Source organism: Hesperophylax consimilis, chromosome 30 (genome assembly GCF_061612785.1).
Source record: "Hesperophylax consimilis isolate HC1 chromosome 30, BYU_Hcon_1.0, whole genome shotgun sequence".
In the NCBI taxonomy this organism is placed as follows: domain Eukaryota; kingdom Metazoa; phylum Arthropoda; class Insecta; order Trichoptera; family Limnephilidae; genus Hesperophylax; species Hesperophylax consimilis.
The window spans coordinates 16,076,449-16,095,650 of NC_142865.1; the positions used below are offsets into that span (position 1 = coordinate 16,076,449).

At 41.2% G+C, this 19,202-nt stretch overlaps 1 protein-coding gene across 1 annotated transcript; it reads right to left on the reverse strand.

The window, feature by feature from the left end:
* Positions 1-248: 248 nt before the first annotated feature.
* Positions 249-15,041, reverse strand: LOC149409689 (decapping and exoribonuclease protein Rai1-like). The gene is made up of 4 exons (XM_089649677.1): positions 14,306-15,041; positions 12,321-12,567; positions 8,495-8,633; positions 249-484 (listed from the first exon to the last, which is right to left on the reverse strand). Exons 1-4 carry the CDS (start codon positions 14,850-14,852, stop codon positions 260-262), a joined length of 1,158 nt encoding a protein of 385 aa, XP_089505803.1. The 5' UTR covers positions 14,853-15,041; the 3' UTR covers positions 249-259.
* Between the last annotated feature and the right edge of the window lie 4,161 nt (positions 15,042-19,202).

Here is a 19,202-nt window from a genome sequence, read left to right on the forward strand (position 1 = left end):
TAATGATTTAAAAATTTCCAAATTTTTTCTCAAATTGCATAGAGGTATACATTTTAATTATCTTGTGGTTAACTTGTAGATTTGAATATAAAGTGTGGTGTTTTCTCTTTCTAGACCGTTAAGATTGTATTCTAAACACAAAAGTAAGGGAGACGGTATGAGCTGTTCACTAAGGTGAACAGATTAGCCTGAGGGGAGTTTTTTGGTCTGCTGAAAAAATGATTTAACATCAGATTGCCGTCTTTAAAATTTTTACGTTTTACATCAACTGATCGTACCAGATATTGGGAAAGTCCTTTGTCCCAGAGGTGACCTGAACCAAGTCGTTATCTTCACGTTTAAAGAACATTTCTATTTTGGGAACGTTGCCAGGTTCCAAGTCGTGCTTCAGGGACATACTGGACGCTTTCTCCACCAGGGTTTTCTTCAGACTGCTTAAGGTTCTATCGCAAAGCATCAGGCAGGTTTGCGGGCTCCAAGAATTCTGAAAACATCAATTAAGTGTCCCTTATTCAGTACAATTACATTAGCCTTCATTCTTTCCGGATCTCCCACATCTCTCACACACTTTCTTAATCTTTACATCAGCCTGTACGCTTTACAGATTGCCACATTTTTAACACGGACTCTTTCGTTATGATGTTTGTCATTCTTCTGGAATTATCAACTTTGTTCTGCTCCCACCAACCATAGAGCAGGAATTCAAACTCCGCGCTTGATTTTGGTACATGACAGGAACGCATCGAGAAAATTTCGGCAAGTAACAATTCGACCGTCATCGTAAAGAGACCGGAGAGAAAATCCGCCGTTTTACTCTCATTATTCGTAGCACATGCTCGCCGATTGTGTGCATTAGCTCGTGTGAAAAATGTGACTTGTGATTAATGCGTTAACTCCAATGCGTTACCACTGGACTATGACGGCCGGCATAGTCCAGTGGTAACGCATTGGACTGCCATTCCGAAGGTCGCGGGTTCGAACCCGGCGTGCGCAAATAAATTTTATTTGATTAATTTGTATTATTTCACAATTAATTAATTAAAATAATATATAGTATATTTGCGGCACGTTCCAGAGTGGAAGATACTACCAGCATCGCCCTGGTGTAAGACCACCATTCAGAATTGAAACGTTGCTCCAAATGGCTTTAGCCGTGTTTAGTGACTAGATCTGAATAGCCAGGTACTTCCCCACCTTCCTCTTTCCCTTCCCCACTTACCTTCAGCCTCACAACATCCCCCAATTGGGGATGCCATAGTCTCACTGGCTCCAGACGGGAGCAGTTGGGACTCTTGTGAGGTATTCACTATAAAAAAAAAAAAAAAAAAAAAAAAAAAATCAAACATTCTTCCCAAGTGCAGGCCCCGCTGGGCATCAAACCAAATCATCACCACCCTGGTAAGTGCAGAAATCTGGCGATTACTTTGTGTGTTGGTTGGGGTAGCGTAATCTCCTTTTCAAATTACAAGTCTCCTGGAACAGAGAAAGGATAACGCCTTTTTCTGCCCCAACTTAAGGTGACGCAATTCCAGCGTCATTGCACACTACCGTACAAACTTTTAACACACATACGCCTCAGAGATCTCATTTCTACAGTATTCAGTCTACTTTCATCCTTCCTCTGAGAGTTCCAAGTTGCATTGCCATACATCAGGGTTGGTATCAACACTCCACTGTGTAATAGCCTCTTTTCTTTGGATATTTTTTTATCAGCCACTACCGCTTTCAGTCCTCTATTAATGGAATGTGATAGTTCGAGCTGCGTAGCATAGATGTCTCTAGTGCTGATAGCTCACAGAGTTTATATTGTTCTCCAAGAGATGTCTCTAGTACATAGGTTTGCCCCTCCAGTTCAGAAGAGAGGAGAGCTAGCAATTAGGTTTCTACCAACAGAGAGGATAGCGTAGGGAGTGTGGCGAACCCATCGCTCAGGGAGTGGAAACACGACCTGCAATAGCCATCCCAAGCTAAGGTGTGAGATACCGTGCTCAGGGCTGAATGACACTGGGGAACAGTGTCACGAACGGTTCCTCCGAGACACAAGGTCGCATCTCGGAGTATACAGACCTTACCCCAGCATTCGGGGCTCTGCTGGGGTGGACCTTTTATTTCCCTAGATACTCGTGGGACCAAATATGGACTGTAAAAACAAAAACCAAAACAACACTGACGAGGGACCTTTAAGGAACCTAGGGGGAGTGGAAGGAGGAGTTGAGGCCGCCTCGGTGGACTCATCCCTCTTGGGGCCTTTGAGGAACCAAGAGGAAGTGGAGAGGAGAGATGGGACCACCCTGGTGGACTCTTCCCTTGAGGGGCCCTCTGGGAACCATAAAGAAGGACCTCCGACGGACGCAACACGGCGGGATCCCCCAGGGGATCCAGACGTGGAAATGCAGGGACCATCAGGGGACCTGGAAAATAACTTCTTTAAGAACCCCCGACTCCAACTGGGGCCCTCGGGGAACCAGCGGAGAGGGGGGGACTTAAAGAAGAGACTCACTCCAACAACCACCGCTGAGGAAGACAAGGTAAAGTCCCTGTCAGACGATGTGAAGAAAATTCACATCAGTGGGAAGAAACTCAGTGGGGCTGCGAGGAGAAAACTCAAAAGAGAGAAGCAGGGGCGGCAGGAAGGAAACCGGGAACAACCAGGGACTGTAAAAGTCCGCTGGGGACAACCAGGGACCTCGAAGGCCGGAACCAGGCAAGGCAAACCAGGGACAGACCGGAAGCTAACGGGGACCGCAGAAGGTAACCGGGAGCAACCTGGAACGCCCGGGGAAAAGAAGGCTGGGAAGAGGAGAAGAACCTCACCAGAACCTAAACCCTTGGGGCTTTCACCGGGAAATTCCAGGAAAAAGCCCCGAGGAATTCTCACCTCTGCTACCTATGCGGAAGCCGCTGGAAATAAAATTCGAGTGGCTGTAGTACATAGGAACAGAGAGGAAGAATTTACAAAAGAGCAGGAGGCCCTCGTGAGTGAGGCGGCCGCGGATCTGATTTTGAGCATCCCAAAGGGGCAGTTCAAACCCAGATTCGACGAATGCTTCACTCAGAGGGGCGTCCTGAAAATGACCTGCTCCGACAAGGAGTCAGAGACATGGCTGAGGGAGATGGTGCCGACCATATGGAAATGGCAGGGCTGCGACCTGGAGGTGGTGGGGTTGCAGGAACTGCCAAAGTACGTAAAGGTTATGGCAGTAATCCCCGAAAATGGAGCAGTAAGCACCGATAGGTTGCTACAACTGCTGGAGAACCAGACTCCCCGGCTACACACAAAAAAATGGATCGTCCACGACTCGATCAGGGATAAGAACATGTATCGCCTGATCATGAGTGTGGACGAGGAAAGTGTGAAGGTGCTGAGGGAGATGGGGATGACGGCGCATGTCGGGATAAGGAAGGCCACTTTCACGGTGCGCTCTCCTAACACCGAGGAGCGTAAATAGGAGGAATGACTTAAGGATTAGGCAGTAATGGCTAAAAACTTACAGTTCATTCAAATAAACTTGCACCGCAGTCCGGCAGCGACTGCAGTGCTTAGCAGTAGAGTCACTCGGGACAGTGTGGACGTCGCGCTGATCCAAGAACCCTGGACTTATAGGGGGAAGGTCAGAGGACTAAACATGAACCAAGGTCTAATCTATTATAACGAGTCGGGGGACAGACCCAGGGCCTGTATTCTCATCAGAGGGATACCTGGCACACTGCTACCCGAACACTGCAGTAGGGACTTAGTGGCTGTGAAGCTACAGGTCACGCTGGACCAAAGAAGCAGGGAAGTAGTTGTGGCATCAGCATACATGCCCTATGACTCTGTGGAACCACCACCCTCAAGGGAAATAACGAGACTCGTCCAAGACTGCAGGGAGAAGGGTAGGGAACTGATACTCGGAGCAGATGCTAACTCGCACCACACTGTGTGGGGGAGTACGGACATCAACAAACGAGGACAGGACCTCCTGGAATACCTGATGACAGTGAACCTTGAGATTCTTAATAGAGGTAGGGAACCCACCTTCGTTATAAGTAACAGACAGGAGGTGATAGACCTCACCCTAGGAACATTAAGAGTCTCAGGATGGAGAGTATCGGACGAACCATCCCTGTCGGACCACCGACACATAGAATTTAAACTAGAGGGAGAAACAAGCAAAACGGGGACCGATACATATAGGAACCCAAAAGCAACTGACTGGACTAGATACTCGGAGGAACTAAATATAGGAATGACAAGATTCCCAGCTAAATACGGCTGCCCCGAAGAAATTGAGGACGCAGTAGAAGTACTGAGGGACTCAATGATAAGGGCATACGAAAATAGCTGCCCTCTGAAGACAAGTACCAGGGACAAAACACCGTGGTGGAGCAGAAGACTGCAGGAGCTACGGAAAATAGTAAGGCAAGCTTTCAACAAGGCCAAAAAGTCAGGAAACTGGGATGCCCACAAGCAATACCAGAAAGAGTACAAGGTGGCAATCCAGAAAGCCAAAACATGCTCCTGGGAGAAATACTGTGGGGAGGTGGAAACCATCCCACAGACTGCAAGAATCCAAAAAATTCTTGCAAAAGACCCAGGGGCAGCAAAAGGCCCATTCAAAAAAGCTGATGGAGGATATACCAACAGTTGGGAGGAGGAGTTGGAGGTACTGCTGGGGAAACATTTTCCCGGCTACAAAAAGTTAGAAGCAGATGATACCGGTCCACCACCAGCCCGAGTTACACGGGAAGGTAAGGACTGGGACACTGCGGCTAAAATAGTTACTCCCTCCAGAGTTAAATGGGCAATCAGAGGGTTTGACCCTTTTAAAAGCGCAGGAGAGGATGGAATCTTTCCGGCACTTCTACAGAGGGGCCTAGATACAATCCTACTTCCGGTGACGAAGATCCTGAGGGCATGCTGTGCCCTCGGATACATCCCCATACCATGGCGGAAGACAAGGGTAGTGTTCATACCCAAACCGGGGAGAGCTGACTACGACCAACCAGGTGCATTCCGCCCAATTAGCCTCACCTCATTTCTTCTGAAGACAATGGAGAGGCTAATGGACAGGCACATAAGGGACGGGGCACTGAAAGAGAAGCCCCTCCACGAGTTACAGTTTGCTTACCAAGCAGGTAAGTCAGTCGACGCGGCACTGCACAGGTTGGTGTACAAACTGGAGCAGGCACAAGCGACTGGGGAACTGGCGGTAGGGCTATTCCTGGATATAGAGGGAGCATTTAACTGCACCACTATTAAATCCATTGATGAAGCGGCAGAAAGACATGGACTCGACAAAACCACCAGAAGGTGGCTGAGGAACATGCTCTCAGGCCGGATACTTACGGTGACAAGGGGTGAGGTAAGCATCAAAGTGCTGGTGACACGAGGGTGTCCACAGGGAGGGGTCTTATCACCCTTGCTGTGGAGCCTGGTGGTGGACAACCTCATCCGGAAACTCAACAACAGGGGCCTATATACGCAAGGGTATGCGGATGACATTGCAACCATAATAAGGTGTTGGGATGCAGACACAACCCGAGGCCTTATACAGTCAACACTGGCAACAGTGGAAGAATGGTGTGAAGAAACAGGACTGTCAGTCAACCCAGACAAGACAGAACTAGTAATCTTTACGCGTAAAAGGAAACTAGAAGGATGGAGCAATCCAACCTTCTATGGAAAGGAATTAGAACCCTCTGACACGGTTAAGTACCTCGGAGTCATCATAGATGCCAAACTGAGCTGGAAAAACCAGGTGGAAACTGTAGGCAGAAAGGCCTGTGCTCTGATGTGGGCAACTAGGCGAATCTGCGGCAGAACGTGGGGTCTCAAACCTAAAATGATGCAATGGCTTTACACAGCCGTTGTAAAACCAAGGATCATGCACGCAGCCCTGGTCTGGTGGAGGAGAACAACACTGAAAACAGTGATGGTCACACTCAATCACATACAGGGACTTGCATGCAGAAGCATCACAGGAGCCATGAGAACCACTCCAATACTAGCCATGGGAGTGCTGCTGAACCTACCCCCACTAAACATAGAAATAGAGGGGGCGGCGATGGCGGCAGCCTACAGGTTACATTGCAATGGCCAATGGAGAGGAGAGTTGCCCAGAAACAGTCACACGGAGATAGGAATAAGACTGAGGGCAATTAGTCCGACGGCTGGGATGAAGCAGGACGGCAAACAAGCCGAATACTTCTTCGGACAGCTGTTTAAAGTGACGTACCCCACAAGGGAGGAATGGGACACGGTCCCAGGTCCAAACTCCAAACAGGAACTAATCTGGTTCACAGACGGGTCCAAGATGGAGGAAGGAACAGGGGCCGGGGTCTGTCTACAGGGATCTAAGAGGGAACTCAGTATACCTCTAGGAATGCACTGCACTGTGTTTCAAGCTGAGATGAAAGCCATCTTAGTCTGCGCACAGGAGAATATGAGTATCGGGTACAGAAATAAGAACATAAACATATGTTCTGATAGCCAGGCGGCCTTAATGGCACTGGAAAGTAACCGATGTGACTCCAGACTGGTGATGGAATGCAGGACTATCCTAATAGAACTGGCGACCATCAATAAAGTAACCCTGCTCTGGGTACCGGGACATAAAGGTATTGAGGGCAACGAGCGGGCTGACGAACTAGCAAGGAAAGGGGCGAAAGCACCACTTGTGGGATCTGAGCCGGCCGTAGGAGTAGCAGCTTGCCACACCAAACTACATATCAAGAGGTGGATCAAATCCCAACACTGGAAGGAATGGAAGAAGGCACCCGGAATGAGGCAATCTAAAATACTCATAAACGGACCGGACCCTAACCGAACCAGGCAACTACTCGATATGGACAGAAACTCACTGAGGGAACTGGTAGGACTATTAACGGGACACTGCCATCTCAGGAGACACATGCAACTGTTGGGAGTGGAAAACACCAACATCTGTAGGAAATGTGAAGAGGAGGAAGAGACTCCAATTCACCTATGGTGCCAATGCCCCGCTCTGCTGGGAATAAGGCTCAGATACCTGGGAAGACACAGTGTGGAACCAGAAGACATCGCCACATATCCAATGACAGCCCTGGTGAACTTCATAAAAGGGACCGGGTTACTGGCAAGGGAATGAGGTAAAATGGGAGATAGTACAATGGGCCTATGGCCTAAGTGCTCGCGGGGAACGTAAGTAAACCGCCTCCGACTATAAAAAAAAAAAAAAAAAAAAAAAAAAAAAAAAAAAAAAAAAAAACAGAGAGGATAAAAGAACTGACATACTGATACGATTACCGATTATAAGAGTTTCTTGTCTAAATAAAGACAAACAGCCTTACTCATAAACATATTTATACAATTGATAAACAACCGTGTATATAAAAACCTTAACTAAATTTAAGTAAACTGATATATAACAACCATAAAAAATTGCACACATTGTTTATACAGCAGAAGAGGGTAGTTTATTTGTTGTATAAACTTGAATCATTTGAAATTTCTCTTTGAATGTAGTTGTTTTAAATGTGCTATATATATTTCTTCAAAACAAAAACCATTTTAGAAACAAGATAAAATTACTATTTAGATTTTGTATTTGAAAAATATATTAATATTTATAAATTGGAATATTTTAATTTCAAACACGAAAACATGTATGTATGTTTTTACTCAAAATGTCGAAAAATATTACTGAATACACATTCCATTTATATAGAGAATCTGCAAGAAAACTGTCACTTCTCTTTTAATCTTGTTCATACTGTCGGGAACAAGAACTAACAATTACTTAAGCGGAATATTCCTTTTTGCCGCTGGCAACATTTAGAGGATCGCCACAATGCCTCAAACTGTCAAACACTGTCCATTTTTAATATTATTTGGGATCTTTCTCCCTTCGTTGACAGTTCATTCTTATTCCCTTCCTTCTGATAAATTTACGATTGATTCGTCTGTAAATTTAAATGAACAATAAAGTTCAATTTATTACAATCGGTGTTTTGATTTATAATTTGGAGTCAGATAAACAATCGGCACCCGATCGCTGAAGGTAAGCCAGCGATTCATCCTGATAGCCATTATACATTAATACGATAAGTTTGCTTAGAATTCCCAGATAACAGTAAACAAATCTGACATTTGGGACTCTTTACGGATGCACGGCACATGTGCATACATAAATAAATGCGAATTCGAAGCACAGTTAAAGAAAAATGTTATTACATAGTAAGAAATCAAAAAACACATTCAATGTGTAACTAAAATACCATTCAACAGTTGATAAGTGTTTTTTTATTAGTAAAGCTTTTAGTATTTTGTTTAGAAGATTTACAAGATGGAGTTTCCTGCATTTAACCTTCTTACAATAAGCCTTTCCATCTCTCGTAAACATACTTCCCAAATACATAAATTCATCCACTTATATTGTACATTGTTTTACCTTTCATCCTTCCTCTGCCATTTCCATGCCTCACTACCATGCATTAGAATTGGTTCGTAGGATTATTGAAACAATATTCTTACATTGGCGGACCGTGTCATCTCAGTGGGGGAAGATTCTTCCACAGAAAGCAGAACTCCGGATTTGTTGCGGTGTCCAATGACAATGTTGTTCAGACCAGCGAGGTACGCCTGCGACCAGAATTTTCGTGCCTTCTGATTCCTGGAAGAATTAAATAATAATTTAATATTACACATTCATAATTTTTTAGAAATTATAAAATGTTTGGGGATCTGGTGAGGAGGCACGAAATGAAAGATGATGCACAGTGTTGAGTCAGGTTGCCATATAAGAGATGACTTGAGGACCGATGATGAAAACTCCGGATGCAGACGGTGACGTGCTGGTCAATGTGCGGGTCAGTGAGTCGACGCTGCTGCTGGTGACCGGACTCGTTGACGTATCAGTTACTGGTGAAGACCATGGGTCTTCCGGGTGCTCCAGTACTGACAGGGAAGCCGAAAGGTGCGGTGGACCTGACCGGCGGTTGTACGGGAGATGCATAGACCAGCGAGGATGCCGCGTGGTCTAGGTGCGTGGATGTAGCGCTGGTCAGATGTGCTGGAACCAGGGCGCTGTGATCCCGTTCGAGTCCATTAATGAACCGTGCAGAGCCGGGTATATTGTCCTGTGCGCAGCAGAGGTCACTCGCGAAGTATTGTAAATTGTTGAACGACTGATGACTGACTGACTGCGTCTGGCCTATTTACATAGCCCGGCCGATGGCATCAGTAGCTGTGCGAGATCGCTGGTAAACTACGGGTCACTCGCTTCAGCGAGATTCGTCTGGTAGTTTCGATGGCACTGGAATTATGCCTAGGCAATAGGCTAGAACCTTCTAGCGAATGCGCGTAATGTGCTAGTCCAACTCGCAACGTATTGTTGTAGGTAGCTCTAGACGTCGTAAGTAGGTACTCGTAGACAGGTAGGTAGCATCGCTAAAAATGTTTTATTGTAACAAACGAGTATTGTATGGAGTATAGTTCTTAACTGCGAGCTGCGAACAGAGAGAGCCTTACTACCTACAGTGGCTTACATAGCTGCTTCTGTCTCTCTCATCCTCGGTCTCTGTCATATACTGTGGAAGTCAATGTAGATGCTATAAACCTATCTCACAATATTAATGAAACACAATTTTTGTGTGCACCAACTTAAACACCTAAAGGCTAACGTGTTTTGGCAGAATCAGGCCTTTATTTTACAATCTTCCATGGCAAATATTATGTACTTAGAGCAGACTCGCGAGAAATTACGGGATGTTATAATCAGAGGCCATGATAACTTTTTATTTGACAAGCCCCCAGAGGACACACAAACTGCAACAGCTCGGAGGACTTTGATGCAGATAATGGATGGTTTCCTCTTGGGGTAAGAATAACCTAGTCAAATTTAATTTTTCAAAGACCCAATCATTTCTGATTATGTCTAAAACGGATCGAAATGACAATTTAAACTCCTTCAACGGAAATTATTTATTAATTATATTCCTCAGTCATCTCGTGACAGGAATTGCCAGCAGTGCATTCCACTTTTAAAATGCACCCAGTATTTAATATGGGTGTAGCAAATGAATTACTAGGAGTACTGCAATGATTCATTTACTCCACTAAGTTACATTTGTAAAACAATTGAATAAATAATACTCCTCCGTCAGCGTTTTCAATATCATCTCGAGAGTAGAGGACACGCTGAAAATCTTGCGAAATCGTTTAGATTCACCGCGCATGAGTGCCAATGTGTGATTGTTGTAGTGCTAACTTTGTAAATTAGTATTTCTAAATTAATCCATTTTAGACATATTGGATTAAGCATGATAGTAATGTTTATTTCAGCTGGACAGAGCGGTGTGTGCAATGCTCTGCCTGCCATAAAAGTTTACATTCAAGTTAATACATAAAAAAACAATATAGAAATAAATAAATTAATAAATAAAAAATGAATAAATTGATGAACATATTAGGACTTTATGGTGGCTTGAGTGGAATTCTCCATCTCTGGTGTAGAAGCGCTCCCTGCCACTGTGCAACGGCCTGGACAAGAGTGTTGTCCAATCTCTGGTAGCGCTGACTCGTCCCGGCGATAAAAGTGGTGCAAAATTCAAAGCGCTTCGCGCATGCATCGATAGTGCATGGGATGAGTTATATATCTGCACTGCTCCGACACGTGTTTTTCCATCACTGTCTCACTCATGTCACCGTTTCGGCGGGCCGAGCTGTCTCGATACCACCCGATGCTTTTTTCCATAAGTTGATGAAACACAGTGTTGTGCACTGTTGAATATGCACGATTCCAAGGTGCACAACTTCGTTCGACGATATTATATTGGGAAAGGACGTGTAAATGTTCATATCTATGTTATTTTGTATGTGTCGTGTGAACGCGGAATTAAATAAAAATGAACATACATACGAGTGAATTTTCACGAGATCTGATCTGAAGTCTGATCCCACCTTTAAGTTTATGAAAACTTTACCTATAAAATATTCCGCAAACAAAAAGGCATCGATGACTACAAACCTTGACACATCAATGGGTGTAAAACAATTAAATATTTTATTATTTGTAGATAACTGTGCAGCTCACCATTCATTGTATTTTTCAATAGGTCACTTCAAGAACAATAGCTAGAGGTTTCACTGAATAACAATCTTGCAAGTTTTGTAGGTGTTATATATCAAGGAAAATTTAATATTCACTTCTCTCCCAGTGTGCGTTAATTTGCTAACAAAGTACAGTGAGTCATCATTCTACATTACAGTTCCAGGAATTAACATGATAAGATAGCAAGCTATATTGCAAACAGTGTCATATAAACTGGAATGCACGTTGTATATTTCTTTCTGATGCTACCTACACCTACTATCTGCTAGGATCTTATTTTGCTCATGGTGGCGTACCGGTACCAAGAGTCGTATGATCATTCTTACGCTGGGAGCTAGGAGCCGCATTGGGGGAGCCGTATCAGGCGACCGCAGAATCCTTATTGTTCATACGCTCTGAGCTCACGGCTCCCGTTCAATTGGGTCGACACTTTGTGCCGTACGAAAATATTGACCGTGGGTACTCTTAATAAAATGAATCATGACACATTGCTAGTGATTGATCCCATGAGGGTCCATCATCAGGGAAGATGTCCTGATGATGGACATTGAGAAGCTGTCTAAAACATTGGCTAAAGAAGGAGGTAGCGTAACATGGCATAATACCCCAAAATAAAGGGGTATTGTTTCAGAATAGATATGTTTAATTGACATGTTGTTAAGGCGATGCATTACGTAGTAATGCAAAATCATGTGTTTTTGGTTTGAAAATTTGGTCGCCTAGAAATGTTTCAGATGCTTTATTTAAATACTGCGAGTAGAATACATCTTGGCCTTTGAAATAATCGAGTATTTTTTAGATAAGTCTTTTTTTTTTTAAGCCCAGAAAAAAATAATGTATAGGCCTATGAAAACTGCTTTAAAGTTCAAAATCTCCTACTTACGAACCCATTTTCGGTTCAGAATTTATTGTATAATGTGTCAAATTAAGTTATTTATAAAATGATCAAAAAACATTTAAATATTTGTGCCTGAACATCCACAAAATAAAATAAAAGGCACGTTTTGGTCATGTTTTTTTCTTGCATAAATCAAAACAGGCGGATGGTGTGAAGCGGGAATTTAAGCCTTATCGCGATCTACGTAAAGTGTGTTATTGATAGCGGCTAGATTTAAAATATTACACGACGTAGTGCATCGCCTTAAGATTGTTGAAGATTTCGTCAGTGCTAGTTCTTACAGGGACTTCCACAATAATTATCTTTTTAGGATGTTGTCATTTGCACTGTCTCTGCAGGATATTGTTTACCTGTTCTTGTTAGGTCCCTTGCTGTCCATCATGGTGTGAAGATCCACCAGGTCTGCTCCATTCAGCATCTCCAGGACCGACAATTTGTCCTCTTTATCCTCCACGGGTGTCTTTCCTCGTAGCCGGATGCCATCCACGGTCCCAGAGTACATGATGGTATGCTCGTCCAACTGGGACTGGAATACGCACAGAAAACGCTCGATGCCAAACGCAAGCTTCTCCGTGTCAACCTCACCCCCTGGTACCTCTGAGATCATTTTTTTAATAATTAGTATCAACAATTAACAATAGGATTGCTAGGAGGCTAGGATTAGAAAAAGGCAAATACTCATAATATGATGAAATTGAACTAATTCTAAACCTCTCTCCTTTGGAAGTCCGTCGGGAAAGAAATCACCTCATTTGCTTCTTCAAAATTATAAATGGTATTATTGATTCAACTACTCTACTGCAACTCATTCCCTTCAATATCCCCTCGCACAGACTCAGAAATAATGAAATGCTCTTCCTCAACCATCATTCGACAAATTGTGGATATTATTCACCATTGTCCAGAATGTGTAGACTGGTCAACTCAAGTCAAAACCTTAACTTTTTTGGGATAAGTCTGAATGATTTTTGCCAGTCGCTAAACAAGTGACGGAATATTATAAGTGTCCTGTGGTCCTGACCCACGGCGTATTCTTGACTTGATTCTTTATTTTCTTATATTATATCTGCCTTATGTCTTTGCTTTCATGTACCTTTGTCTAGTCCTGTATTTTTCATTTTACTGTATTGTGTTATTATTTTGTAATTTGGACGATGTCTGTTAATAAATAAATAATATATAAAGGGTGTATCAGAACGTACATGTACCAGCGATTCATAAACATCTGTGGAGTAAAAAATTTAGTTGTAATTTTGCTTTCCGATGATATTTACGTGATATTGTGATATTATTTCACATTTTACAAGTTTTAAAATGGGTATTAAAGCATTTTTTTAACCTAAAACACTCTAAAATTGTCAGACAGAAGGATTTTCACTGACTTGGTATTTTTATATAAAATTCTAAATTATGCATTTGACAGTCCAGAATTGCTTGCATTGATAAGCTTTCAGATTTCACTACGTAGTATTAAGGTAAGGATTTATTTCAGAGCAGAAATTCTGGGACTAACTACCGTATGTACTCCTCATTGCCCAGAATACTAATGAAGGGAAATCATTATACTGAGTCAGTGGACATATTCAATTTATCACTAAATAAATACAAAATATTGTTACTGAGGCAGTACAGTTATGTATAATTTGTACTATTCCCTTGTAAAAGCCCCCAAAAAGAGGGTTGATAAATAAATTTAAAAAATTGTCTCACGTCGCTACTGGGGACAACCTTATGCATCACGTGATACACACTTCGTCTTGTTCCAGCAGCCCCGTACAGACGAGACAGAGCGCAACGTAATCTATTGTGTTGAAGTGTAATTAGTGCTGTCGTGTGATAGAAAAATATTATTGTTTTTAATTGATAAAAATATATAAAACAGAAGTGCTTGGCACTAATAACAAAATTTTCCAAAGAAGCTAAGCTAGCAGTCCACAATAGAGTTTTGATACAAACACTAATTTATGGCAGTGAGGCACGGAAGTGGCAGAGGAAGGATGTAAGTAGAATGAATTATGTAGAAATGAGATCTGTGAAATGTATATTCACATATGATTGATTGGTTAACCACATTATTTAATTGACATCATTAATCAAAACATTAATATGTTAACATTTGAACTGATTACTGCGGTTTAAAGCCAACGATGCCGTTGGCAAAATTATGACAAGCAATCGCTCAAAAAGTTTTTTGCAAATTTGCCATGATCTGCCAAAAATCGCTCGAGTGAATATGTGATATAACTTTGTATGACCATGTTAAAAGGTGGAGGTCCGGTAAGAAGTCTGATGATTAAGATTAAGTAGGGGATGTATATCTACCTAAATTACTTACTTGTTTGCATAAACTGTTGAAACTTCAGACCCCACGCTGCGGCATTCTGCCCGTTTATTAAATTCCACTTAGAAATGGGACGGCTCTCAGCAGCAGCAGCCAGATATATCACATTATTGGACAAGCAAGCGGATATCATCAGCTTACCAGGCTGGAAGAAGTGAGTCAAGGTGGCCTTGGTGCAGACAAAGGGGGCATCTTCGAGCAATTGGGGCGTCACCACTCTCAAAACTGCCTTATTGTCTTTCAGGAAAGCCAGGAAGGTAAAAAACAACTGATTCTGATCAAATATCCCCGCATTTATAAATTTGTCGTTCAGATCAAATGGTAATTCATGTCTTGGCGCATATCTGATGTATTTTAGACGAGATGCGTCCCCCACGTACTGGTAATTCTGATTGATGCTGTAATATCCGACTATTGATGGGTCCATTTTCAAGTTGAGGTTTTCGGAAATGTTATGCGGCTTCGGTACGACTCTGGCCGTGGTTTCTTTTTTCACATTATGTCTCCAAGGTCGGCGGGGTTGAGGAAGATATTCCGCCATGATGAACGGTGCGATTTACTCAAATTAACACGAAAATATCGCTGATTAAGATTTACACTAGTTAAAAACTTTCCACACCGATAAAAACGCTATCTCCGACTGACGATAACAGATTATAAAACTAATAATACAAGGAAAACACAAATGAGCCGCTCAAGATGGAAGACAAAAATAAACCATGGAAAACCACCGACCAGATCTGAAAATAGTGAAAAATCGGTGAATTATTTAATCTATGGAGTTAGGTGATGTTATAAAATAAATTCGTTTTCTATGGGGACTCCCGACTTTAAAGTAAATGCAATACGTCGTGTAATATTTTGAATCGAGCCGCGCTATCAATAACACACCTTACGTAAATGGCGATAAGGCTTAAATTCCCATTTCACACCATCCACCTGTTTTGATTTATGCAAGAAAAAAACATGGCCAAAAAGTGCTTTTTATTTTATTTGGTGGATGTTCAGGCACAAATATTTTAATGTTTTTCGATCATTTTATAGATAACTTAATTTGCCACACTATACAATAAAACCATAACCGAAAATGGGTTCGTAAGTAGGAGATTTTGAACTTTAAAGCAGTTTTCATAGGCCTTATAAATTATTTTTTTCTGGGCTTATAAAAAGACTTAGATAAAACAAATACTTCCCTGTAATAAAATCATATACAGTACGTGTAACATTGCTGATATGGGCTTACGATCCCATGAATTTAATAAATACGTGAACGAAGCAATTCGGGTGAAGATATATGGAAAATGCCAAAACTCGCTCAATTTTTTTAATGACGTACGCCATTCTTGTCTCATCAAATACCACAAAAATCATTAGCCGTTAAAGCTGAATTAATAACACAAAGTAAAATAATAATAGTTCATTTTGCAGCACTTTTCATACAAATCAGTTCAAAAGTTAGTCATACGGGATAGCTGCCATGCAATTTCCTGTCACACTAGATTTAGCTTCAATGCCATTCATACAATATAACACTAATGCTAAAATGTCCGTACCTTGAGTTAAGTACTCACAAACCGGTATTTTAGCAGCTTCACTGATTATATTAAGGTACTCTCTACCAAGGTAAACCCGAACTTATGGCTGTTTTACATGACACCTTTTTTCATCCAGTTTGTTAATCGGGATGAAAAAAGGGACGTGTTATATTCTGGTAGTTGGTAATACCGATTTTCATAAATTTTAAAATGGTGGACATTATTTGAAGCCACCTGTCACTGTTTTACGTAACTATATTACGAGAAAATGTTATATTAAAGATATCAGTAAAAAGACCAAAATTTCTAGTTATTACTCTATGTGAGTGTGTATTACTGTTAGGTATTGTGAATTTCGCGTGCATGTTTTTTTTCTGCCATCTCTCATTGTTTTACGTAGTCACGTAGTTTTACGTTAAAATGTTGCATTTGATTTATTTTATACTTAAACTATTGATCAAAGTTAAAGTATTAACTACAATATGTATTTATTACTGTTTGTGAGTGTGAATTAATGTTAAATTTTGTAAATTTCGGGTGTATGTTTGATGATTCGACATTCTTTTATGAAGAAATAATACACGAGAACTTTACATAAGTCAACTCATAGAATAAAGAATATCTACGAGTTAACTTGGTATTGTAACATTATTTTTGATTAATCAATAGAAACAGGGTGAGTGGTTTATTTATGGAGACAGGGTTATGAAAGCTGTTGCTTTGGTATCTGCGCTGCTATGTTTTGGTAGTTCCACCTCATATATTAAACGAATATCGTACCGATCAAGGTAAAGTGGATCAGGTAGGCAATGTTGCCAATGCATATGCACCATCGACCAACAAAGTCTAGACAGGGCGTGTGGATGTTAAAAATGACGCCGAAACCAAAATTATTGGTTCAAAAAATTGGGCTACGAAAACATTTATCGAAAAGAAAGCACTTTATTTCGCAGGATTCGCAAATAAGAAGCATTGCTTTTTATCTTCTGTTGGTCTATGAGGACCAAATTTATCTCCCAAGATATTATCCTTTCGAAGCAAAACGATGGAATCAGTTTGGTTATAAAATTACTCGTTGGTGGGCTGAATTATTCGACAGAATTTGTATGGCACGCCATATCTAGAGTTAATATATCGATGATATGCACCTATAAAAATCTTATGACAAAGGTTCAAAGACGAACGTGTAGACAAAAACATCGATTGGGTAATGACAAAGAACGTGTCAAAGCTCACAAATGACAGTGACAGCTAGGGTTGCCAGATGGTCCAGATAAAAAAAACGAACATTTTTTACCAAAGGGTCCCCCCTTTGATTTTTTTTGGTACAAGTTGTCCTAAAATCAAAGGGTCCTTTGATAATCATAAACCCGTTTGATTTTAGCCAGATCAAACAGAAAATCACCGAAAATTACTGGGGGTGAACACAATGAAACACTTAGTAAACATTAAAACTTATATTTATTATTGCTATTGGTAAGCAAAAAATCAATTTTTAACATTTTGGCACTAGATGCTACTGCTTTTAAAAATCGTTTATTGCCTGAAATTGTATCTTTAGGTTCAGTGCAACTGACATTTAAATTGAAGAAAACACATAATTCGCCTTTTACTGTATTTATACCTATTAGATTTCTTTCATCAGTCCATACATTACTCTTTACACTAAAAACTCTTTCTACGAAGGCATTGGAGACGGGAACACTGCACACATATTGTGTCATTTTCAACAGATTTGGTGGTGATTCATCGTTGAAAAACCTACACCACATATCAATGGATTTTCCTTCAAGTGAAAGAAAAATACTTTGAAGTGCTGCCAGTTTGCTGCTTCCACGGGGACAGTGACCATATTTCAATTAGTTCATCTAGCGTAGGTAATCTTACGCGTTCAATATCCAAGCAACTGAAAGTTTTGTAAGTATTGTTTTCAAAAGGGTACTACTTTTCAATATAGGCCAGTGCTCTTTGGTAAACGTTAAGGGCGTTTTTGGCGCCCCTCTCCCCCGCAAGTCTTGCTACCACCCGCCAGAAGCGCTCACGGCTTTTGATCTATAAATTCTCTCGTGAGTGAGATATATATAATAACAATTTTTTATTAAATACTCAAAAAATACAAACATTAGAAGATAGACGTAAAATAAACGATTTAACGTTCTTATTCAAAATACTTAACTCTAAATTCGACTGTTGTGAACTCCTGCAACTTATAAACATACATACACTCACAGTAACAGCACGACAAAATACAATATTCTACAGCAGCACACATAAGCGTAACTACTCGTACATTGCCCACTCTCCGATACAACGACTTCACACCATGGGAAATCATTACTTGGGTGATGTTGACATATTCAATACCAACTTGGCAAGTTTTGTGGATCATTTAAAACATTTATTTCAACAATACTCCTAAACACATCATTTAAACCTACAAATATTTGTTTCTTGTGTTTGTATGACTTGTTGCATAGCTTTTTTCAAATGTAATTTTATTCTTATTTTTTATGTTTCAAAGTATCTGTCAAATTAAAATTATACCACCACTGTAAAAGCCATCTGGGCGTTAAATAAGTAAATAAAATATATATCGCGTATTTTCCACAAACCGGGCATTCTATTTTCCGGTTTTCCAAAATTTTCTAGTCCGGTCCACAACCGAACATCTGGCAACCCTAGTGACAGATGATTTCATCGTTGTGATATATGGTTATGTTCAAGGTTCCTTCCATTTTTTGACGATTTAGTACCGTCTCAAAATATTATTTCTTCTAATGCCGGCGCCAGACATGTGTTCAAAGAAGTGTTCACATAAGTGTTCACATGTGTGGCACGGGCATTTGATACTGTGTTCACTTATTTGCGCACTTAAGTGCGCTTTGCCGTTCCGTGTCGGTTTCTTTGGCGCACATCAAAGGGAACAAAGTCAAAATGTTTGCATGCCTGCCACACTGCGCGAAGCCCAGTAGCGCGAGCGTCGCCGTGGAGAGTTGTCGTGCCGCGTGCGTACACAAACAAGCCATAACCAAGCGAACTAGCGATGGAGTGGAACAATGAGGGCGTGTTTGAATTCATTGAATTATTACAAGGAGAGCCTGACATATGGGACCCAAAACGAAAAGGGCATAAAAACATAAATGACATTAATGACGCCTGGAGTAATGTAGTGTAGTAAAGTAATGTAGTGTAGTAAAGTAATGTAATGTACGCACGTGTAATAAATAATTACTAGCACATAAATAATATAAGCAAAATGTGTCGACCAAATCGTCGTCCATGTTATGTGAGGTCTATTTGAAAACTGTGAGCTCAAAGAAGTGATCAAATCTTTAAACACATATCTGGCAGAGACA